We start from the raw sequence: 23,752 nt of genomic DNA, 5'->3' as shown, positions 1-23,752 counted from the left end.
ATATAAAAATTTATTAATATTTAACTCACTTTAAAGGCATAAAAGGTCATTTAACTCAAAAATAACTCAAAAATGGATTACATGGATTATGTGGTGTGTTTCCTCAGTGTCGTATCAAGTTTTACTCAATGGTCAACCCCGAGGTTCTATTAAACCACAGAGAGGTCTACGTCAGGGGGATCCTCTATCACCGTATTTGTTTATACTTTGCACGGAGGTTTTGATAGCGAATATTAAAAAGGCAGAACGGGAGAAGCAATTAACGGGTATCACAATCGCTCGCAAAAGTCCTACCGTGTCGCACTTGTTGTTTGCTGATGATAGTCTGTTTTTCTGTAAAGCAGAGGTGACTGAATGCCAAACGGTCATGGAAATTATCAGCAAATATGGCAAAGCTTCTGGGCAAGAGGTTAATCTAAAAAAATCTTCTATAATGTTTGGAAAGAAGGTTACTTCTGAGACAAGGGATCAATTGAAGTCAGTTATTGGTATATCTAAAGAGGGCATTATGGGCTCTTACTTGGGCATTCCTAAAAGCCTCCAAGGTTCAAAAACGAAGGTTTTTGGCTATGTAAAGGATCAGTTGGATGACCGTGTCAATGGTTGGAATGCAAAGTATTTATCGAAAGGTGGTAAGGAGATTATGATTAAATCGGTGGCGTTGGCACTTCCTACTCATGTGATGTCATGTTATAAATTGCCGCAGGAGTTGATGTATAAACTAACGAGTGCTATTTCCACTTTTTGGTGGAAGTCCAATGATAGGGCTCGTGGTCTACATTGGGTGGTTTGGGATAAATTGTGCAAAGATAAGTGTGAAGGGGGTCTAGGCTTCAGATCTCTGGAACAATTTAACGATGCCATGTTAGCGAAACAGTTTTGGCGGTTAATTCAACTTCCGACATCCGTAATGGCTCGGTGTTGAAAGGCCGTTATTTTAGAAATAAACACCCTCTTATGGCCAAAAAACCATATAATCCCTCCTTCGCTTGGAGGAGTATTTTTTCAACTAAGGGATTGGTGGAACAAGGATCGCGGTGGGCGGTAGGATCGGGCTGTTATATTTCGGTTTAGCGAGACCCATGGATACCAGAGATTCGACCACGTCGAGCAAACGGTCGGGGAAGACTCTGGTTACCGAGTTTGATGGTTAACCATTTAATTAATCCTGTTACAAAGGATTGGCATTTGCCTACCCTGGAGGAGTTTCTGGACCTGGGGGATATACCGATTATTCGGAGCATGGCGGTCAGTAAAGTCCAGAAACCGGATAGATTAGTATGGCACTTTACCAAGTCAGGGAAGTATACGGTTAAATCAGGATATCGGCTAGCCCGAGAGTTATTAGCGGAAGTTGAATACGGGCCGACATGTATGGTCCTACGAGCTCAATCGTGGAAACTTGATGTTCCCCCAAAGGTTCAACATTTTTTCTGGCAGATTGCCTCGGGTACTCTCCCAGTGTTAGAACGGCTTGCGCATAGGGGTGTCTGGTGTGATACTCTATGCAAACGGTGTGCGTCTGCAACAAAAACTATAAATCACGCTCTTTTTAAGTGCCCTCGTTCGCGAGATGTTTGGGTGTTGTCACCGGTATGTTTAGTCCCAGACGGCTTCCCATATGATTCAATCCATGTAAATTTAGATTTTATTTTCTGGCGGACGGCTTTCCAATCGGGGGATCCTGATATAGCTTTTCGTCTCCCCTGGATCCTTTGGTCACTATGGAAAGACAGGAATAAGAAAGATTTCCAGGGTTTAGAGGCCGAGCCGATGGAGCTTTTAATTCAGGCGAACAATGATAAATTATTGTGGGAGGAGGCTAAATCTTACTCGGGGAGTTTTTTGCATCCTACGCCTTTCTTGGAGGACAGGGGGTCTTTTCCTCGATGTCAGATAGATGGTTCATGGAAAGGTTCAGACTCTCTGCAGGGTCTGGGGTGGTGGTGCTGTAGTGGTGGAGATTCGACGCTTCTTCTAGACGCACGGAGTCATAGGCACAGTCCTACATCCTTACATGCAGAGTTACAAGCTTTGATTTGGGCCATGGAGTCACTATTGGCGGCTGGAGTTGTCTGTCAGAATTACGAGACAGATTGTGCAGAACTGGTGGTGATGGTGCAGACACCTGATGATTGGCCAGCCTTTTCGAATCTGTTGGAGGAGTTACCTTCGCTCAGAACTCCTTCCTTCACCCTGATCAGGATCACACGAGAGCTCAACACCAGGGCAGATTGTCTTGCCCGTTCTTCAAGATCTTTAGTTATTGAAAATTCATTTGTAAACTCTTTTCCTCCGGTTTGGGCAACCAATCTTGGAGTTATCTTTTAATTTAATTAATGTTTGGTTGAAAAAAAAAAAACTTGTATCCAATAATTCCATACATTCCTCACACAAATAAAATATACATATATATATATATATATGTTCAAGATTATATTTAAATATTACAGAATTTTTTAGTTAACTAAACTTAGTCACATATATACAATATATATACATAAGAATTTATATTACTTATTAACATCATAATTCGATCCATTATTTGTTTAACTCAAAATTAGTTTCAAAACCAACTAAAGAAAAACAGAAACGATCTTATTGATATTAGACCAATACATGGGCATACAAACATAATCACTTACACGGAAGATAATTATTTTTAAAAAATAACTTATTATTGCAACATCAACATATGAAGGGTTTACATAAGCAGTTAATTAGAAAATCAAAAATACAATAAATGTATTGGGAATAGTATCAGTCGAGGATAAGATTGAATCCTCAAAAGCAAAAAACAACATCCTCATAATTCATAAAATATAAACGCCACAATTGTACACATCTAAACGAAATGGTATAAAGATATAGTGTATAAATACAAGTGACTGCGAAGCCCGCATATGCTTAATTAAAACGAAATAATACAAAAGAGAAAAGGAAAAAGACCAAAAAAACCAAGAAAGTGCCAACTACACCACAATCCACGCGCTGGGAAGCACCTAGTAAACATAAGTTGATCACTATGAATCAGTACTGAAACAGAGTTGAAAACAGAGGATACTTGTCATGCGTTATACAAAATCCCATATAAGTAAAGGAAACATGTATGAAAACTTCATAAGGCATCATTTGTAAACTAGTTTGACAGCGAGTGTTTGTTGTTATGATCCTTTCTTTGTTCCTTTTGGAGTTAGTAAACAGTGACCGAAGGTCCTAAAATAAAGCAAGATCAAGACACTCCTTTCGTTGAGATTGTTAAAGCTTTTCAATAAGGGTCGACCTATGATCAATCCAATATTCTTTCTTTTGAAAGATGCAAAGTTCCGAGCCCGAACTCAAATATACAACTCCATAGGCCAAGAAACAGAGCGGGTAAATGATCCCTCGATTGCCTTAATGCAAACAACTGTGAATCGCTGAAAGAGAATTCTATTGTTAAATCCGCAATTTCGTGAAACTGGAGGAATCAGATCTGTCAAGTCTTACACTGTCAGGACATCGGTTCAAAACCCTTGTAACTTTAATAACTTTTTCGACTTCTCTTTTACTGTGAAACTGAGAGTAGCTAGTAGCCTAGTAGCAGCAAGTAACAACCACCACATAAAGACTTATGAAACTTAGAAAAAATTTCTTCCATAAAACTTAAAAAAGAAGCCACAAGCCTCACATACGCTAATTCATAGTTCAAACGATGCCTCAACAACAACACAAAACAAGAAAGTAGAGTAGAGACATTAGTAGGAATAAACATAAATCATTCAAATGATGCCAAATACAAGAATTTTAATTTCTTGTGTTGAATAAGTAGTAGATATATCAAGCCCCAGCGTTTGCAAACTTTGCAAAGAAAGTTTGTTTCTTGGCGTTCAAGCGAAGCACCTCAACACTCAGCTCCTTCCATCCATCAGTTAGCTCTTTTCTTGTCTCAGCTCCAAGGTTCTTCAAGTTTTGAAACATCAAATTCTTTTGATATTGACTTAAACCTTGAAACGATGTCGTCACCGCCGCCTCAAGTGCCTCCTTCAGAACACACAAATCATCCTCCTCATCAGACTTCTTCTCCTTGTCACCCTTGACAACCTCCATATCATTGTGACTCACCTCCTCATGCTCCTATCAAACAAACAAAGACGCGTATTAACATCTCGTTACGTATATAAGTAAAAACAAAAAAAATATCAGACGTTTGCATAAAAGAAGAGAAGATCGAGAAGAGAAGGAACATGACACTCACACTCACATTTTTAGTATGTTCGATACTCCCCTCGGAAGCACAGTTTGTCTCTATGTTTGCATCTGAGTCGTCAGATATTATGATCTCGTCTTCACGCCTACGTTTGTCTCTGGGTCGGAATTCGTAGCTACACGGGTAGGAGTCGTCGCTGCTGGTGTCATCACTTCTCTCATGATTAACCATTGATAAGTAGTGACCAAAAAGAATCTAACTTGGCAACGTTTGAGAGTAGAAAGCTAAAACTGCAGTGCCGATAGTGAGAGAGAAGAGTGTGAGTCTGTATTTAAACAAACCACTTGAAGAGTGGGAAGAGCAAACGTTGTATTCGAAAAATGAGCTCTCTACCCTCCTTTATTGTCTTCTTTTTTTTATATTTTTTTTGGGCGGCGACGCTTCGAAATCCATAAATAATGTCGACAACAACATTTTCAAATGTAGTACTATTAATTACATGTTCGGCTAATATTTTTGTAAAATAGTCTCGAGAATTTAGCTTTCTTTTTTTCTTTTCTTTTTATCGTTTTTACAATCGAATTGAAACTGTTAAGTTGAGATGTGAAGTTGTTAAATAAAGGAGGGTCTTTTGTAATATCGGTAAAATGGAAATTGGAAGATATTAACATCGGTAACAAAATATTGTGTAAATGGAAAAATGGAAGCACAATAATCAAACATATTTTATTTAAATTTTAAAAAGGTAAATACAATGAAACAAAGAAAGAGAGAATCATAAAAGGATCATACCATACGAACCGTCTAATATGTAAAAGAGAAACAGAAGTGAATTAAAAAAAAAAAAAAAAAAACACTCTAGTTTAATGGTGTAGTTCTCATTGAGAAAAAGATGAGAAGAAACTCAATTGACAGTGCCGAACAATTTGTGAAGCAAAGAACCATAAGCTGTTCGAGATATGGAGTTGAAGATAGGATCAGTGCATTGCCAGTCGATTTGCTTGTAAGGATTTTGTCATTGGTTTCAACAAAGGATGCAGTGGCGACGATGATTTTATCGAAACGATGGCGAACTATATGGACGATGGTGCCACTACTTGAGTACACAGAGACCAAAACAAATTTTCTTAGCCGTTTAATTCGAAAAAGTAGTAAGCGACCACGATCTATTTGGTGGTTTCTTAACGAGTCAATACGACTCCACAAGGCACCTATATTAGAATGTTTGGATATAGAACTCGGTCCACACTGTCCTATTGATGCCAACGTGGGGAAGTGGATTGAAAGTGCGGTTGATCGCAGGGTTCGTGAACTAGGGTTCGATCTCATGTGGTCCGCCAAACCTATTAGCTTGCCTAAAAGCCTTTATACATGTGATACGCTTGTAGATCTAAGTCTTTACAACAAGGTTTATGTAGATGTTTCATCTTCTCTGGTATGCCTCCCATCCCTCAGATATCTTGCCCTTGATTCTGTGGTATACAAAGATGAAGATTCTCTTGTTAGGCTCTTATCTAGTTGTCCTATTCTCGAATATTTGTATGTGGTGCGACATAACCAAGACAACGTGACAAAGTTTAGTGTAAAAGTGCCATCTTTAGAGACCTTTAAGTATTTTAATTGGAAACCAAAAGAAGTAGAGGATATTGAAGGATCTTTGGTCATAGATTCAGAAAATTTAGAGGAATTCTCCATCGGAGATTCTTCGACAAACTCATGCTCGATTGAGAACAAGCCGCCTAGCCTTGATAGAGCAATTATATACTATTATAGATATCCTGATGACAAATTTATGAAATCTCTTTCCTCGGTCAGATATCTCGATATATGTCTATGCGTTGTAACGGTACTTTTAACCTCCCTTTTTATTTTTATATTTATTGTTATATATGATCACATTAATTGCCACCAGATTATATAACTTATGTACGTGTTGTGTTCATATTGCAGGTTGCGTGGTGTCACGCCATCAACTTCTCACAGCTTATAGAGTGTAAAATACATTCTTTTAATTTAGCCATTAGTGTCTTTGCTTCAAAATTCTCCTGAACTAAAAGTCCTTCTCATCGACCAGGTTTGTGCCTGCACATGCATTTAACGGCAGCAAAAGTACTTCAAAATTAGCAAACATGCATGTTAATTACGTACATTACTTAATGTTGTTTGCTTCCCAGGGACATCTCAAGAGAGCTTTTCCACTTTCGTTCAAGCAACCGGATGATGTACCTCTATGCTTGTCAACGAAACTCGAGATCTTTGAGTGGAAAGAGTATAGAGGAACAAGGCAAGAGAAACAAGTAATAAGATACATCCTTGCCAACTCCAAGTGTTTGAAGAGAGTTGGAATCTCCTTGAAATCAACATGGAAATGGAATAAAAACAAGATAACAAAGGAGTTAAAATCCATGCCTAGGATTTCAACACCATCTCAGCTTTATATTGTTAAATCCGCACTTTTGTGAAACTGGAGGATTCAAGGAGATCGAGTAATTTTGCACGGCTTTAATCAGCTCTGTCAAGTCTTTCGCTGTCAGGACATCTGTTCAGAACCCTTGTAACTCAGTTTATAACATTTTCAACTTCTCTTTTACTGTGTACCTGAGACTAGCTAGTTGCCTGGTAGCAGGGACCACAAGACTTAGAAAAGTTCTCTTCCATAAAACATTTTTATTAAAAAAAAAAAAACCACAAGCCAGCCTCACATACGCTAATTCATAGTTCAAAAAGATGGCTTAACAACGACACACAACAAGAAAGCAGAAACATTAGTAGGAATAATCATAAATCATTGAAATGATTCCAAAAACAAGAATTTTAATTTCTTGTGTTGAATAAGTAGTAGATATATCAAACTCCAGCGTTTGCAAACTTTGCAAAGAAAGTTTGTTTCTTGGCGTTCAAGCGAAGCACCTCAGCATTCAACTCCTTCCATCCATCAGTTAGCTCTTTTCTTGTCTCAGCTCCAAGGTTCTTCAAGTTTTGAAACATCAAATTCTTTTGATATTGACTTAAACCTTGAAACGATGTCGTCACCGCCGCCTCAAGAGCGTCCTTCAGAACATACAAATCATCCTCCTCCTCCTCATCAGTCTTCTCCTTATCAACCTCCATATCATTGTGACTCGTCTCCTCATCCTCCTCCTATCAAAATAACAAAGACGGTAATTAACATCGTTACGTTAAACGTATATAAGTAAAAGAAATATCAGACGTTTGCATAAAAGAAGAGAAGAGTAGGAACATGACAGTGACACTCACATTTTTAGTATATTCGATACTCTCCTCGGAAGCACAATTTGTTTCTGTTTTTGTATCTGAGTCGTCAGATATTATGATCTCTGGCGTTTTGAGCTCTTGTTCGCTGTGTTCTTCGTCGCTGCTGCTGGTATCATCATCACTTCTCTCATGATTAACCATTGGTACGTAGTGACCAAAAAGAATCAAACTTGGCAACGCTTTGAGACAGAAGAGAGTGAGTCTCTCTGTAATTAAAATAAACCACTGGAAGAAGAGTGGGAAGAGCAAACGTTCCACCTTTAATTATTTCTTTTGTTTTTTTTGGGCGGCGACGCTTACAAAAAAACACAAACTATTAATTACATGTTTGGCCAATATTAGTCTCGAGAATTTATTTTTTATACAAATTGAATTGAATAAACTGTTATAAACAAAACTACGTAAGGTGTGAATGGTTGCAGCGGTTGGGGCGGACAAATTCATCTGAGGACTGGACCGCTTTTTATTTACCATTCAGCAAATATAGTTTGCAGTGGTGCGGTCCAAATAAAGCAGAGACAAGACCGCAGCGGACCAACTACAGACCGCTTTTACATATAAATAGAGTTGGTCCGCAGCGGTCTGTAGTCCGCCTTAAAAATGGAGTGGTCCAGACCGCAGATGGATTTGGCCGCCCTGACTGCAGTTACCATTCAAACTCGTAGTATCCGTTTGAGCCTAACCGAAACGTATCTATCGGTTCGTTTGTTTACTTACAATTGTTTTTGTTATTTGATTGTGAATGTGATAACTAAATAAAGAAGAATATACATCCTTCTCGCTGATCTTCATTCCTCGCACGCAGAATGGTATATTATTCTTCTGATCTGAATTAAGAGTTTAAAACAGAATTTAAAGAACACTTTTCTTTATAGCTTAAGAAAAATTCCTCAAAAACTTAAGCTCTCCAATCTCTCTCTTACAACTCATAAGTTATGTCATAAGCTGACATCTCCTTATATAAAAAAATTTAGTCCTAATCCCATTAGGAAAACACCTGTTTAGATAGCTCCTAAATACCTTTGATCTTTATCTCTTAACCATTGCTTGGTTTAGATAAGGATTACCACATTCTTCAAGTTGACTTCATGCTTAAGCCAACATTCTCCCTTCTAAGCTTTAAGTCATTCACTCCAATTAACTCTCTCATTTCCTTGAACTTAATTCTCCCAAGAGGCTTTGTTAAGATGTCCGCCTTTTGCTTCTCACCGGGAACATGTTCGAGCTCTACCTGTCCATTCTCTACACACTCTCTAATAAAATGATATCTAGTGTGTATATGTTTACTGCGTCCATGAAACACTGGATTCTTTGTGAGGGCAATTGCAGACTGATTATCTATTCGAATAACAACCTTCTCACACGCCAACATTCGCTAAGTATTTCTTGGAGCCAGATCGCTTGTCTCGCTGCCTCGGTTGCAGCCATGAATTCAGCTTCACAGGAAGATAAAGCCATTGTGTCCTGTTTCTGTGAACACCAAGTAATTAGACTATCACTGAGATAAAACACATGTCCGGTTGTTCTTCTTCCGTCATCAGGATCCACATTGTGACTATTGTCACTATAACCAACTAACCTCAAATCCCCTGTGGAAGAGCTCTTAAATGTTAACCCAATGCAGTAGTGCCACGTAGATACCTAAGACATTGCTTCATCGCAGCTCCATGAGATTCTTTTGGAGTCTGCATAAATCGACTTAAGACTCCCACACAATAGGATAGATCAGGTCGTGTGTGAAGCAAGTATCGCAAACAGCCTACAACCCTCCTGTAACTTGTGCCGTCAATATCTTTCTCTTTTTCCGCCTTAGAAAACTTAATACCAGCTTCCATCGGTGTTTCTACCGAGTTACAATCTTTCATACCGGTTTCCTTTAAGATTCTCAATGCATAACGCTCTTGACTCAGTGTTATCCCACCATGACTTTGAAAAACCTCAATGCCTAGATAATAAGTCAACTTACCAAGATCACTCACTCAAATTTCAAGGACATCTCTTTCTTGAAACTGTCTATGACCGATGTACTTGTTCCTGAAACAAATATGTCATCAACATAAACTGCAACAAGAAGAGTTTCTTGATTCACCTTCTTCCGGAAGACTGATGGTTCTTTAAAACATTTTCTGAACCGGAGTTCCTTGAGAACTTGATTAAGTTTCTCATTCCAAGCTCTCGGAGCTTGTCTCAAACCATACAAAGCTTTGTGAAGCTTGTAAACTTTATCTTCGCTCCCTTCTACAATGAAACCATCGGCTGTGAAACATAAACTGTTTCTTTCAATTCTCCATTAAGAAACGTTGTTTTGACGTCTAGGTGATGTATCTCCCATCCTCTTGATGCAACAAGACTCACAAGAAGGCGGATTGTCTCTATTCGTGCCACTGGTGCAAACACATCCTCAAAGTCAATTCCATATCTTTGAACATACCCTTTGGCCACTAGCCTAGCCTTATACATACTTATACTTCCATAAGAGTTCCTTTTAAGCTTAAACACCCATTTCAAACCTATAGCTTTAGCTCCATGTGGTAACTCAACGAGACTCCAAGTATGATTCTTTGAGATTGAATGCATCTCTTCTTCACATGCTGCTAACCACTGTTTCGACTCTCTCGCTTCATTAAAATCCCTCGGTTCATTATCCAAACACATTAAGAGCTGTTCTCCTTCGATTTCTGCTAGCAATATATAATCATTGAGATATTTTGGTCTGGTGATTATCCTTGATGATCTTCTTAACACTAGTTGTCCTTCATTAGCTTCATCTCCCTCAAATCTCGTGACGCTGGACACCACGTCCCATCGAACCGGCGAAACCGATATACATTACCTCGTGAACCACATTAGAAAGGTCGAATTTTGCTTCGATCAAAGGCCGGTTCGGTTTCTTCAAATGCGCCAAACCAATGGTAACGGAGATGACTTTGTGATTGTTGTTGTACTCGATCCAAGCCTTGTATCTATCTCCACTACTCAGCTTCAAATCCTTAAACAACCAACCGTTTCTTGTCATAACCCAATAACCGGATTTGACTGAAACCACCGAATCAACCGAGTTAATGTCGACTCCGACATGGTTATCGTTTATATCACGGAGGTTCTTGTCCTGAAAGACATCAAACTCGACAGCAAAGAGATGGTTATTGGGATTACCGTTGTTGGTTCGGTTCACAAGACTGAGATAACCTAAACCGGAACCATCGTGTTGGTTAGCGGGTACGACGATGAAGGCAAGGCCGTGACCTGGACTAGGGTTTGTTGTAGGAGTAATGGAGAAAGTGAAAGAGGTTTTGAAAGGATTGAGAGACGTAGCGTTAGGCTTGAAAGTGACTGGACTGATGTGAATAGCTCGACCGTGTGAGAAAGGGATGTTGTCTCGTGTCAATGTGATGGCTCCGGAGCTGTTCGGACCATACTCAGCGTCTCCATGGAGTGATATTAGACCGGTGCCATTACCACCAAAGGAATTGAATTTGAAATTGTAAGCAGTGGTGGTGGATTGAGAGGTGAAGAGGCGGCGAACTCTTACTGTGCCTCAGTCGGCTTCTCAATCACCTAACTTTTCTGGTGGTTGGCTCCGATCACAGCCTTCTTTCCTCCTTGAGCAAGATAAGTAATTTAACTCAATCTCTGTTTTTTCTTCTTCTTCTTCTTTATTTTGTAGTTGAATTGTTTTAATTTTTGTTCAATCCCTGTTCTACTGATTTGGATCTTAAAGTCTTAATTTTTAGTCGCAAGTCTCCCTTTGATTTCAAATATGAGTTGCTACCTACCCACCACTGCAAATTAAGCTCTTTTTTTAGCTCAAACTACTGAAATTGTGTCCTGAATTCTATTTTATATTTGAGAAGAGTGTATTTTGGTGATGTATGTGAGAATGGTTTTGTTGGCTTTGGGACTGTAGAAACGGAGAAAGGGATCTTTGATGCTATATTGGAATGTGAAATCGATACTTCTGAATTATGTAAAAAAAACTATATGTAAACCAATATGTAAACTATAAAAAAATCATCCATCCAAAGTATAAACTATATGATTTGATAATTTGCAGTACAATTTTGTTGGTGGTCTCTTGGGTCCTAGAGGAAACCAATACTTCTGAATCATGTAAACAAATTTGTTTTCTATTTAATGTAATTAAGTTATTGAAATAATTGTTTTGTCATTTTAGATTATTAAAATTTGATAATTAATAAACAATTATTTAAAAAATAATAATTTTAATGATTAAGCAACTTTAATAAAATTTCTCTAGTGGATGGATGATTTTGTTTAAAGTTGTTAGTGGGTTACTTTGATTAATTTAATATTAATTATATGATAAAATTAATTTTGAGCAACTTAGATGGGTTGCTCTAGTGGAGATGGTCTAAGAACCTATGATTTACTATTGTTTGTCCTAAGAAAAAAAGAGTTCTTATTAAGAACTCATATGCCACTTGTCTTAACATAATTAATTCAATTTTCATCACTTAAAATTAAAATAAATAAGAATATTAAACTAAAATAATATTATAATTTTGCCATTAGAGATGCTCTAATTCTCTATAATTATAGTAGAATACTTGAATTATAACTATAGTGCAATGAATGTTATTTGATTGATATACTATTTTATAAATTAATATAAAAGACAAACTACTTTTTAAAAAAATATTTCCAATGAAATTATGCTATATTATGATCTTTCCCTTTAAATATGGTATACAACTTATCATGTTTTGGTCCGATTTTCTAATAGTAGATGAAATTTTCCAAAACAAGGTATGCCCACCACTCCTAGTCTCCTAATACGAATATACCTCTATTTATATTTGAGAAAGTAATTTGATTTGGTTTAGTTAGTTTAATAGTATTCAAGTTATGGGTTCGATCATGGAAAGTATTGTTTTTTAAACAAACGATTCAAGTCATGTCTTATCCTCCATATGCATAACCCAAATATTGACCCTTAACCGAGAGTATAATTTAGTATTAACATACAAGAATAGATATCTAAGAAAGATTTTACCACTCTGAACTTAACTACGCAAAAACCATGAATAAAAGTTCAAGGTGGTATCAATCAAAGAAAAGAATGATCAAAAGAAAATTGGACAACCAACCAAAATGCAAGAACTATGTTTACTAGACATTTTATTAATCACATGTGTCTTAAGAAAACTCTTATAATGTTCTAGAAATAGAATAGTAAGAAACAGAGAAGTGATTAATAAAGCATAATACATTTAGTAGACACACAGAGCATAGACTCATTATGCCACATGCCTATAGTGGGGATAATAAAACTGTATGTATTATTAAACAAAAACATAACTAATAGAGAAATCAAGCTCAGATTCGTTGCACTTTCTAAACGGATACACTAGTGATTCAATGGTATAACACAGATTAAGATTAAGCTCCATCAAGTGGTAAGATTAAGTGACTAAAGAATAGACACTAGTGCCATAACACAGATATTTACAATCAATGTATTGTAAACAAATCAAGGCAATGAGTATACTTGTAGAATGTAGGACAATAATAATCACTGTATGATGCACAATTTGAGAATGTCATTTTGTATGTTTGAGCCAATCATCAAGAGTTCAGAGCGTGACACAAAGACATATAGTACATTCATAAAGCAAGAGAACTTATGATACATACATGATACATGCACCAAAGCAAAGAGCCAATCACCAAGAGTTTAGAGAACTTATGATACATACATGCACTAAACCAAAGATTAAATTAACTCTTTTATCCATGTACAATGCAGAATCCAAAATATCATTTCATACGTTTGAAATATTCATACTAACCATACGACATTGATGATGGATTCTTACTTGGGGTATAATTTAGGATAAACATACAAGAATATATATTTCCCAAAAAGTTAAGTCAATTTATCACAGTAAATATTCTGAGAATCAAAAGGCAAAAAGTCACAAAGGTATCATCCAAAGACAACTAACCAAAATGCAAAAACTATGATCACCAGACATCTTATAATGTAACACAAAGCAAAAGGAATGACAGAGGACACTGGTAATTGACAAAACCAAAATTGAAAATCGAAGTGTCTATTTCAAACAAACAATATTAAATATTCCTTTCTTAAGAGATTCACATGGAATTAAAAAAAAATGAAATAGACTAGAACATACACATTGATAGTAGCTTCGTTTCGTAGAAACGTACAGAACATGAGTCTTATATCTTATACAATGTTCTATAATACTAACTCATTGCGCTACTTTGCCGTATGACAAACTAAAAACTCGACTTTGAACATATCTATATGTGTACTACAAAAACTTTCAAGTCTAACAACTAATATAGCAAACTATGGTTCCTAGAACCGATACAAAGTATTAGCCATAGAACACAATTAGAGTACTAAATTCTGGTTTTGACATCAGTCATAGAAAAGTGTTATTAAAACAAAAAGCATGGTAGGAAAATTAAGAAAGATCCTTTTCAGTTTTCACATTCTAGAAATTCAATAGATTTTCCAAGCTCCAGCAACTCAATAAGACTAAGATTAAACTCTAGTACCATAAGAGAGATAAATTCAATCATTTTATATAGTAAAGACTCAAGCAACATTTACAATATGTAGAACTTAACACTGTAATCATCACTTAATGATGGAGAATAATACCGAGATATCAATCAACAAGGGTTTAGAGGATAGCACAAAACATACAGTTCATATAATGAGAAACCTTATGTTAACATAGAAGCACCAAAACAGAGATAATAAGTATATTATAGTATTATACACAATGAGTATACATGTAGAATGTAGGACAATAATAATCAGTGTATGATGCACAATTTGAGAATGTCATTTTGTATGTTTGAGCCACCCAGACTAAGAGCATGACACAAAGACATATACAAGCAAGAGATCTTATGATACATACATGCCCAAAAGCAGAGATAGAATAAATATAAAGTTAAGTCAAACTACCACAGTAAATATTCTGAGAATGAAAACGCAAAAGTCACAAATGCATCATCCAAAGACAATCTGACAACTAACCAAAATGCAAGAACTATGATCACCAGACATCTTATAATGTAACACAAAGCAAAAAAAAATACAGACACTGGTAATTGACAAAACCAAAGTTGAAATTCAAACAAACAGACAATATTAAATATTCCTTTCTTAAAAAACATTACAGATAGAATCCAAAAATGAAATAGACAAGATATATACACAGTGATAGTAGCGTCGTTTCATATAATAATGTAACAGAACATGACTCTTATAGTCTTATACAATGTTCTGTAATACTAACTAAATGCGCTACTTTGCCGAATGACAAACAAAAGACTTGACTTTGAACATATATGTATACTAGAAGAACTTTCAAGTCTAACAACTATAGCAAACTACGGTTCCTAGAACCGATACAGAATATTAGACATATAATACAATTAGTCAACTCTAAAGAGCAGAGAATATCATAGCAGTTCTTCTACATGCCTACTATGATGATCATAAGGTAAAAAATCAAGAAAGATCCATTGCACACTCTAGTAATTCAATAGATTCGAAGCCCCAACAACCCAATAAGACTTTAGATTAGAGTCTAATACCATAACAAAGATATTTTCAATCATTTTGTATGATAAAGACTCAAGCAACATGTACAATATGTAGAATTTAACACTATCATCAGTCAATCAACAAGGGTTTAGAGGATAACGCAAAACATATACATCTGAGATTCAAGAAAACTACTACAAGATGCATACATATCATAGAATGAGAAACCTTATGCTACATAGAAGCACCAAAACAGAGATAATAAGTATTTTATACACAAACACAATGTAATATTCCATAATAAAATCTACCTTTTTATCGTAGACAACAGAAAATACTACCATTATACTTATACACAAATGATGCAGAATTTTAAAACTTCATTCGCACCAGTAGAATAATCACCAAGGTATTTAACTTTTAAGCATAACACAGGCGACTAAAAAAAAGAACCTATGATACTTACAAGCACCAAAACAGAGATAAGCATATACCTGAACAAATAAAAAATGAATCATAATTACAAACAAGTTTGAAAGCATATACCTGTTCAAGAAGTCTGCTACACTTGGAATTCTTCTCAACGCCTCCAGAAGCACATAACCTGCGGAAATTAAAATTAGTTAGTCTTCATTTAATGGAAATGCTTAATACTTACCTCATTTTTTGAAGCTATTGATAGTCTTTTCTATCCAATAAATCAACAAGTCTTAACCACTCCATTGTTGTATTTGTCACAGATATTTTGTCTTATTTCTTTAAGCCGTTGGTAACCACTCAATAGTCTTATAACTTCTTTAAGCCGTTGGTCTATTAGTTTTTAGGTTCAGCCTCAATCTTAACCTCTTTCTCTTAACGTGCTGGTCGTTTTCACCATCCAACAAGTCTTTGTCAAATATCTTTGTCTTTATCTTTTTTTAAGCCGTTGGTCTATTAGTTTTTAGGTTCAACCTTTATCTTAACCTCTTTCTCTTAATCTGCTGGTCGTTTTTACCATCCAACAAGTCTTACTCAAGTGTTGGTCGTTTTTACCATCCAACAAATCTTTGTCACATATCTTTGTCAAATCTTTTTTAAGCCGTTGGTCCACTCAATAGTATTATAACTTCTTTAAGCCGTTGGTCTGTTAGTATTAGGTTCAGCCTTTATCTTAATCTCTTTCTCTTAATGTGCTGGTCGTTTTTACCATCCAACAAGTCTTTACTCAAGTGTTGGTCGTTTTTACCATCCAACAGGTCTTAATCACTCCATTGTCTTTGTCAAAGATCTTTGTCTTATTTCTTTAAGCCGGTGGTGTCTACTCTTCTTTAAGCCGTTGGTCTATTAGTTTTTTTCTATGTCTTATTTCTTTGTCAAGTACTGTTGTCTTTATGCCTCATATTTTAAGCCGGTGGTCGGATTCCATCAAACAAAGGGTTGGTCGTTTATACCATCCAACCCAAAGTCTGTGACTTCTTTCTATGTCTTAAGTCAGGGGTAGTCAAATTGTGAACTCTTTCTTTTATTTTTCCCCCTTTATACAGTCTTTGTCTTATATAGACTTCTTTAAGTCGGTGGTCTGATTCCATCAAACAAAAGGTTGGTCGTTTATACCATCCAACCCAAAGTCTGTGACTTGTTTCAGTGTCTTAAGTCAGGGGTAGTCAAATTGTGAACTCTTTCTTTTCTTTTTCCCCCTTTATACAGTCTCTGTCTTATAGACTTCTTAAGCCGTTGGTCATTCCCCCATCAAACAAAGGGTTGGTCGTTTTTACCATCCAACCCAAAGTCTGTGACTTCTTTCAATGTCTTAAGTCGGGGAGAGTCAAATTGTGAACTCTTTTTATTCCTTTTCCCCTTTATCCAGTCTTATAGACTTCTTAAACATGCATGCACTACCAATCCAATAGATCACAATCAATCGTGTTTGGGACAATGTCCCCAAAAAGAATCAGACAGAGCACCATTAGATTAGTGTCTGCCCACGAATCTCTTTGGGTTTTAAAAAAACAAAACAAAACCATCCAAAAACAAAAACCAACAAGTTCCATCCAAAAACAAAAACCAACAAATTAAAAGAGGCTTTGACAAAAACAGATGACTTGGATATATAAATCCCAAGACTGATGTCATCAATTGCAAAACAAAATCATAGACGAGAGAAATGATCGATCATAAAGGTTTGTTCTCTTGTTCGATATCAACCCTCAAAAACTGAAAACCCAAAAAACAAAAACCAAAATTAAAATCAGGAAAGACAAGCGATAAACATACCTCGACCACATGATTCAAGCGGAGGCAAGCTTCTTCGAAACCCTAAACAGAACAAAAACAAAATCGCGACTGTTAGAAAACTTGAAATCGAAAAAAAAAAAACAAAATCGCGAAAGATAAGGAAGGAATCTAACCAAAATGATCACTAAAACCCAGACGATGATGGTAGAAGATTCAGGTCAAATCAAGCATACTCCAGTTACAATCAAAACCCTAGATCAGTACCTCGATGACGGATTTCAAGCTTCTTCGAAGCCCTAAACAAACAAAAAAAATACAAAACGATGAGAAAACTTGGATATCATAAATAAAAAACAAATCGCGAAAGATTAGTGAGGAATCTAACCATAATCACCATCAAAAAACCCAGACGATTGCAGCAGTATCACGCCAAATTAAGCATCCTCCAAGATCCGTTAAAACCCTAGATCGGTACAACATAAAAAAATCGATTACACCAATCTATAAATCCTAAAGCCAAACTCGCCATCCTATAGAAATCGAATGAAACTTACTAATCTACAAATTATTGTAACAGATCTTCGATTAATCGAGTGGATTCTTCCCGAAGAAACAAAGGAAAAAACTTTTTTTTTTTTTTTTTTTTTTTTTTTGTTTCTGATGAATTGTGAAAAATTTATCCGTTGCGTCTTGAGTAGTGACAATAAACGCGTTTATATATTATTAATACTGTATCGACCGTTGATCCGCTAGATGCTCTAATCGGACGCTCCTGCATCTTCCGCTGTAGGCGGTTTATATTAAGCCTAATAGAGTTTAAAAGATAAGCCCAATACGGCCCATTAATTCAAAATTCAAATTTTGAGAAAGGTGTGTATAGTAGTTTAGATTCTAATATGTTACTACTGAAGTTAATTAATATTTAAAGGAACTGTTAAACTGTTAAAGAGTAAAAGAAGACGAAGTTGAGATGTGAAGCAGTTAAATAGATTCCTCTTACTGAAGAAGAGGTTTCCGGTTAATGAGTGAGATAACCTGAACCAAATTACACGGTTTACACATAACCGGTTCTACCTAATTTGAATAGTGATCTGGTTCTCCTCCTGGTTCGTCTTCTTGTTCATCCAATTCCAAATTCGTCTTCGTTCTTCCTTCTCATTCGTTTGGATTCTCTCATGATTCAGCTCTTCGACGAATTGGGTATTCAAAATTCCTTTGAAAATTCTCTCTTTCTCATTACGCGTTTTGCTAATCCGAAACCATTGTGACACTTGACAAAAATTGGAGTATACTCTCTATGATGTCCAATTGTTATCTCTATGATGTTCTTGCTAAAGCTTTTATACTCTCTAGTACTTATATAATTTTTGATGATCTAGGGCAATTAGAGGGTTTTTTGGTAAAAGAGATGCCTTTGAAGTGGATGTAAAGAGATAGATACCTAAGCATCAGTAGTGTGTGATACTATAGAACGAAAACTCGATAATTGGGTGTTGTTTACTAATCTTGGCTGAGGGTAGTTAACAGCAAAAGGAGTTGCTCTGAAACTATAGGCAGCATCAACCAACCAACCAGCACAGGAATGGAGCTGTTTGGTTCTTTAAAATTGAATTTGTCGAAAGAGGTGAGCATACAGGTTTCGTGGAGGTCGATTAGGAGCTTTGTCCTTGGACAAAAAGGGACTTTTCGTGGATTCTCATGAGACCATACCAGTCTAAAATCTAGTTGAGGTTACAGTGAAGAAGTAAGTAAGTCATTTTGGATCTGGAATTGCATTTGAATCTAGAGACATTGCTACTATGTGGTGGTTGCAAGAGTTAGGTGTCCTTTATTTTCAAGTCTTCATCAAACAAAGATGGGATACAGCGAGCTGCATAAGTAATCCAGGTTAGTGTTATCGTTTAAGTATCATTCTAAACGTGTTACTGCAAAGGACGTTTCTAGTTATATTTCAATACAAGTTTCTGATATATTAGTTTCTGGTTCGTTGTGTATGCTATTCGGCCATTGTTAAATCTTAAAAAAACATCGATTTGAGCTGCTCTTCATCTAAAAGGATTTTGAATTTCCCGACTTTTGTTAGTACCTCCAGTCCCTGAATGCAAGCAGCATCTTTCAATCACTGAAACGATTCTATTGTTAATTGTGAAACAGGATAAATCAAGGAGAGCAATTGTACAAGAATTGGTTTACATGTTACAACAATCATCAAGGTTAGTAGTACCTACCTCTCTTTGACTGTTAGGATAGTTATGTGGGCTTATAAGAATACTTTTGATGCAATTTTGATAGACGACCAAGTCATCAAACTAGAGTAATATTATTCGGTTATATTGAGTTGGAAGACCAATTCAACTGCTTCCACAAGTCTGTCGATTTCATAAATCCCATATATTGACTGTAGTAAGCTTTTCCAAGAAACCACACAAGAAGAGAATTCATCTGCCATTGTGGACTGTGGTCAATAGACACATTACTATCTAAACACTAAATAATATTTAGAAAAGACCCAAGTCAATGGACTTGTACGGTAACTATTACAAAAAGAGAACACCATTTGTAAGATTTTTATTGTTGCTATGAGGAAACAAGCTGGTAGTTTATACTAAAGTTAAAAAAACTCTACCGTTTACTTAGTTTTAAAAAGAACATTTGCAAGCTTGTAATTAAAAAAAACCACCATTTGCAAGACTTATAATAATATATTATGAGGAAAAAAGTTTGTAATTTTATGAGCATGAGAAACAAGCATTCAAATGACTTATATCTTGTTTCCTTGGTCTTTTACGTATTTTGTTCATTATATAGCCGTTTTCTCCTCCACATACATCTTATTATTAAAAGCTTTTTCTCATGGCGTCTTCTTCTTCTTTGTCTCAGATCAGAAGGTATCATGTCTTTCTGAGCTTCCACGGCCCAGATGTTCGTAGATCATTCCTTAGTCATTTGCATAAACACTTTGCAAGCAAAGGGATCACGACATTTAAGGATCAAGGCATTGAGAGAGGCCACACCATCAGACATGAACTCGTACAAGCCATTAGAGAATCAAGAGTCTCAATCGTGGTGCTGTCGAAGAAGTACGCTTCTTCAAGTTGGTGTTTAGATGAACTGGTTGAAATCTTGAGGTGCAAAGAAGATCAGGGGCAGACATTGATGACAGTTTTTTACGAAGTTGATCCATCAGATGTTCAGAAACAGGGCGGAGATTTCGGAAGCGGTTTTGCGAAAACTTGTGAAAGGAAAACCGAGGAGGAGAAACAGAGGTGGATGAGAGCTCTGACTTATGTAGCTAACATTGCCGGAGAACACTCTCTAAATTGGTATGTAGTTTATCTTTTATCTTTTTTATACAATGCTTCAATGGTGGTGTCTCTGTAAATTTAGACTCGTTTTTTGTTTGGTAGGGATGATGAAGCTGAGATGATTAAGAAGATTGCTGCTGATGTTTCAAACAAACTGAATGTTACACCATCAAAGGATTTTGACGGGATGGTGGGAATGGAAGCTCACTTGAGAAAAGTGAACTCTTGTTTACGCCTAGAGTGCGATGAAGTAAAAATGATTGGAATCATTGGTCCTGCGGGAATCGGTAAGACAACCATTGCTCGAGCTTTATTCAACCAACTCTCTGCCAATTTTCAGCTTAAATGTTTCATAGAGAACCTCAAGGGAAGTTATGGGAACGATGGTACGGATGATTATGGTTCAAAGTTGTGTTTGCAAAGCCAACTTTTATCCAAGATTTTGAACCAAAGGGATATGAAGGTACATCATTTAGGCGCAATAAAGGAATGGCTACAAGACCAAAAAGTCTTTATAGTTCTTGATGATGTAGATGATCTTGAACAACTAGATGCCTTGGCTAAAGAACCATCTTGGTTTGGTTTAGGGAGTCGGATTGTCGTTACCACAGAAGATAGAAAGATATTGAAGGCACATTGGGTGACTGATATCTACCTTGTGAATTATCCATCCGAGGAAGAAGCTCTGGAGATTTTATCTCTATATGCTTTTAAGCAAAGTTCTCCATCGGATGGTTTTGAAGAGCTAGCAAAGAAAATTACAAATATTTGCGGTAATCTTCCATTAGGCCTTCGTGTTGTTGGTTCATCTTTGCGTGGAGAGAGCAGGGACGAGTGGGCATGTCAATTATCTAAGCTAGAAACTAGCCTTGATAGAAAACTTGAGAACGTGTTAAGAATGGGATATGACAAATTATTGAAGAAAGATCAATCTCTGTTTCTGCACATTGCATTTTTCTTTAACAATGAAGCCATTGTTCATGTGACAACCATACTAGCTGACAGTGACTTAGATGTCAGAAATGGGTTGAAGACCCTTGCAGATAAATCTCTCGTGTATGTATCAACCAATGGGTGGATCACAATGCATTGTTTACTGCAACAATTGGGGAGACAAGTTGTTTATGAACAGTCTGATCAACCTGGGAAACGTCAGTTTTTAGTCGAGGCTGAAGATATTCGTAATGTACTGGCAAACGAAACTGTAAGTTGTTACATATATAATTTCTCTAGAGAGCTTGCTTAATAAATCTTTGTATTTTTATATCAGTTTCACACCAGTCTTGTTTTGAATTGTTTGTTAGGGTACTGGATCTGTCGTAGGTATATCACTTGATATGTCAAAGATCGATGAGTTCTTTATAAGTGGGCGAGCCTTTGAAGGAATGCGTAATCTCCGGTTCTTAAAAATCTATGGGAGCCATTTTAGTACATTGCAGATGTCAGAAAACATGGAATATTTACCACGTTTAAGGCTACTACATTGGGATTCATACCCAGGAACACTTCTTCCTCAAACATTTCGACCAGAATGTCTCGTTGAATTCCATATGGCATATAGTAAGCTTGAGAAGCTCTGGAGAGGTATCCAGGTTGGTATTTGATATTCTTAGAAATGTTTCTAACGATTCAATCTAAATCAGATATTTCTCATTTGTTGTGTTTGACAATGCAGCCTCTTACGAATCTCAAGGAGATAGATTTGGGATATTCCAAAAATTTGATAGAGATTCCAGATCTTTCAAAGGCTACTAATCTTAAGACATTGACACTTACGTCTTGCACAAGTTTGGTGGAGCTTCCTTCTTCTATTAAGAATCTACACAAGTTGAAAAAGTTGATGATGATGGGGTGCGTAAAGCTACAAGTTGTTCCAACCAACATCAACTTAGCATCTCTTGAAGAAGTCGACATGAGTGATTGCTCACTGTTGAGAAGCTACCCGGATATTTCTACGAACATCAAGGATCTCGATGTTGGAAACACGAAGTTGGAAGTTCATCCATCAATTGTTGAACGTTTGCCTCGTCTTGAGTGGTTTCGTATAGGTAGCAGAAACCTCAAGAGACTAACACATGTCCCAGAAAGTGTAACACATCTAGACCTAAGCAACAGCGATATAGAGAAGATTCCAGATTGCATCACAAGTCTCTCTCGACTAGAGAGTCTTTTCGTCTTCAAGTGCAGAAAACTTCTGACATTGCAGGGTCTTCCGTCTTCGCTCAAGTACATAGATGCGACGGATTGTGGATCACTCGAGAGAGTCAGTTTCTATTTCGGTGATCCAATGAAGGACTTCATGTTCCACAATTGTTTCTCATTCCAGTATCCAATCAGGGAACTCATGTTCCAAAACTGTTTGAATCTTGATGAAGAATCAAGAAGAGTACTCATACAACAACGGGTTTACGAATATGTATGTTTACCAAGTAAAGAAGTTCCGGCGGAGTTCACTCACAAAGCTAGAGGAAACACCTTAATCATCCCTATGGTTATGGATTGTAAAGGAACTTTCTTTGCATCCTCAAGATTTAAGGCTTGTCTTCTGCTTTCGCCAATCAAGTACTCATATCTTGATATAACTTGTCGTCTAATGACAGCAGGAGGTGTTACCATTATGGAACTTAATTGGGATTCAATGAATGTTTCTCATTTCATAACAGAGCATCTGTTTATATGTGGTGCTAACTTGGTTCGAGAATCACTTAACGTGGGTGTGACTGCGAACGAGATTGTGTTTGAGTTCAGCTGCATGGACAACGCCAAGATTATTGAGTGCGGTGTACAGATCTTGAGTGAGGAAACAGAGAGTAACAGTGGTAGCGAAGTGGATTACTTTGAAACTGAAGCCATCACCGACGACCATACGTATGGAAATGAATACTATGAACCTGAAGCTGCTCAATGTAAATATACATGTTTCTGGAGTTGGCTTAAAAAGCTTTGGTCTAGAGAAGAAAATGATGACATCACAGAAGAAAACATGAACCCCCATTATGATTTAAAGATGATGAAGAAGGTGTTTGCATTAGGTATATCTTTGCTTTTGCTATATCTTATTTTCCCATAGTTTTTTCCTGCAAGAACTCATAGTGTTGTCAAAAATCAAAATACTTGTAGTAACCTCTTCGATCGATTACTTTGAACCAAGAGGTATGAAATTATATGTGTGTATTGAGTTATATGACCTCTTGATTTAAAGTATCTTTATGGTTA

At 36.5% G+C, this 23,752-nt stretch overlaps 5 protein-coding genes and 1 pseudogene across 10 annotated transcripts; 3 read left to right on the top strand and 3 right to left on the bottom strand.

The window, feature by feature from the left end:
- The first annotated feature begins 1,242 nt into the window (after positions 1-1,242).
- On the top strand, positions 1,243-3,624 carry LOC147937400 (uncharacterized). The gene is made up of 2 exons (XM_087468789.1): positions 1,243-2,280; positions 3,427-3,624. The coding sequence occupies exons 1-2, from the start codon at positions 1,243-1,245 to the stop codon at positions 3,622-3,624; spliced, it is 1,236 nt and encodes a 411-aa protein (XP_087324915.1).
- Positions 3,625-3,819: 195 nt separating this feature from the next.
- Positions 3,820-4,420, bottom strand: LOC109126908 (uncharacterized). The gene is made up of 2 exons (XM_019230821.1): positions 4,244-4,420; positions 3,820-4,116 (listed from the first exon to the last, which is right to left on the bottom strand). The coding sequence occupies exons 1-2, from the start codon at positions 4,418-4,420 to the stop codon at positions 3,820-3,822; spliced, it is 474 nt and encodes a 157-aa protein (XP_019086366.1).
- Positions 4,421-5,222: 802 nt separating this feature from the next.
- Positions 5,223-6,651, top strand: LOC104720683 (putative F-box/FBD/LRR-repeat protein At1g22000 pseudogene; annotated as a pseudogene).
- A 176-nt stretch (positions 6,652-6,827) lies between these two features.
- Positions 6,828-17,918, bottom strand: LOC104720682 (uncharacterized). The gene is made up of 5 exons (XM_087468369.1): positions 17,786-17,918; positions 17,617-17,694; positions 17,405-17,527; positions 7,448-17,312; positions 6,828-7,330 (listed from the first exon to the last, which is right to left on the bottom strand). The coding sequence occupies exons 4-5, from the start codon at positions 7,604-7,606 to the stop codon at positions 7,037-7,039; spliced, it is 453 nt and encodes a 150-aa protein (XP_087324495.1). The 5' UTR covers positions 7,607-17,312; positions 17,405-17,527; positions 17,617-17,694; positions 17,786-17,918; the 3' UTR covers positions 6,828-7,036.
- On the bottom strand, positions 10,239-15,680 carry LOC104720681 (lectin-like protein At1g53070). Its single transcript, XM_087468788.1, has 4 exons — positions 15,676-15,680; positions 15,564-15,621; positions 15,484-15,511; positions 10,239-10,996 (listed from the first exon to the last, which is right to left on the bottom strand). The coding sequence occupies exons 1-4, from the start codon at positions 15,678-15,680 to the stop codon at positions 10,239-10,241; spliced, it is 849 nt and encodes a 282-aa protein (XP_087324914.1).
- Positions 17,919-18,294: 376 nt separating the features above from the next.
- Positions 18,295-23,752, top strand: LOC104719818 (disease resistance protein RML1A-like). 6 transcript variants are annotated; one of them, XM_087468364.1, is made up of 7 exons: positions 18,295-18,431; positions 18,611-19,118; positions 19,386-19,444; positions 20,117-20,554; positions 20,639-21,740; positions 21,841-22,120; positions 22,212-23,752. In XM_087468364.1, the coding sequence occupies exons 3-7, from the start codon at positions 19,425-19,427 to the stop codon at positions 22,289-22,291; spliced, it is 1,920 nt and encodes a 639-aa protein (XP_087324490.1). In that variant the 5' UTR covers positions 18,295-18,431; positions 18,611-19,118; positions 19,386-19,424; the 3' UTR covers positions 22,292-23,752. The 6 variants fall into 6 exon arrangements, with proteins under 6 accessions (XP_087324490.1, XP_010436103.1, XP_087324491.1 ...); XM_010437801.2 differs by having other exon boundaries at positions 21,841-22,128; XM_087468365.1 differs by having other exon boundaries at positions 20,112-20,554.

Source organism: Camelina sativa, chromosome 10 (genome assembly GCF_030686135.1).
Source record: "Camelina sativa cultivar CO46 ecotype springtype chromosome 10, ASM3068613v1".
NCBI lineage: Eukaryota > Viridiplantae > Streptophyta > Magnoliopsida > Brassicales > Brassicaceae > Camelina > Camelina sativa.
Note: the sequence above shows the minus strand (reverse complement) of the source record. Positions and strands in the feature narration are given on the sequence as shown.

What these genes read in the sequence shown, in the direction of transcription:
- LOC147937400 (XM_087468789.1), top strand. Translation starts at nt 1,243, where the DNA reads ATGGCGGTCAGTAAAGTCCAGAAACCGGATAGATTAGTATGGCACTTT. An exon ending in TAGTTATTGAAAATTCATTT is followed by an intron (nt 2,281 to 3,426) that starts GTAAACTCTTTT and finishes AATCGCTGAAAG; the next exon opens with AGAATTCTATTGTTAAATCC.
- LOC109126908 (XM_019230821.1), bottom strand. Translation starts at nt 4,420, where the DNA reads ATGGTTAATCATGAGAGAAGTGATGACACCAGCAGCGACGACTCCTAC. An exon ending in GTATCGAACATACTAAAAAT is followed by an intron (nt 4,117 to 4,243) that starts GTGAGTGTGAGT and finishes TTTGTTTGATAG; the next exon opens with GAGCATGAGGAGGTGAGTCA.
- LOC104720682 (XM_087468369.1), bottom strand. Translation starts at nt 7,606, where the DNA reads ATGGTTAATCATGAGAGAAGTGATGATGATACCAGCAGCAGCGACGAA. An exon ending in GTATCGAATATACTAAAAAT is followed by an intron (nt 7,331 to 7,447) that starts GTGAGTGTCACT and finishes TTATTTTGATAG; the next exon opens with GAGGAGGATGAGGAGACGAG.
- LOC104720681 (XM_087468788.1), bottom strand. An exon ending in GTAGCAGACTTCTTGAACAG is followed by an intron (nt 15,512 to 15,563) that starts GTATATGCTTTC and finishes TTATTTGTTCAG; the next exon opens with GTATATGCTTATCTCTGTTT. An exon ending in TTATCTCTGTTTTGGTGCTT is followed by an intron (nt 10,997 to 15,483) that starts GTAAGTATCATA and finishes ACTGAGGCACAG; the next exon opens with TAAGAGTTCGCCGCCTCTTC.
- LOC104719818 (XM_010437799.3), top strand. Translation starts at nt 20,085, where the DNA reads ATGGCGTCTTCTTCTTCTTTGTCTCAGATCAGAAGGTATCATGTCTTT. An exon ending in GGAGAACACTCTCTAAATTG is followed by an intron (nt 20,555 to 20,638) that starts GTATGTAGTTTA and finishes TTTGTTTGGTAG; the next exon opens with GGATGATGAAGCTGAGATGA. An exon ending in AGCTCTGGAGAGGTATCCAG is followed by an intron (nt 22,129 to 22,211) that starts GTTGGTATTTGA and finishes TTGACAATGCAG; the next exon opens with CCTCTTACGAATCTCAAGGA.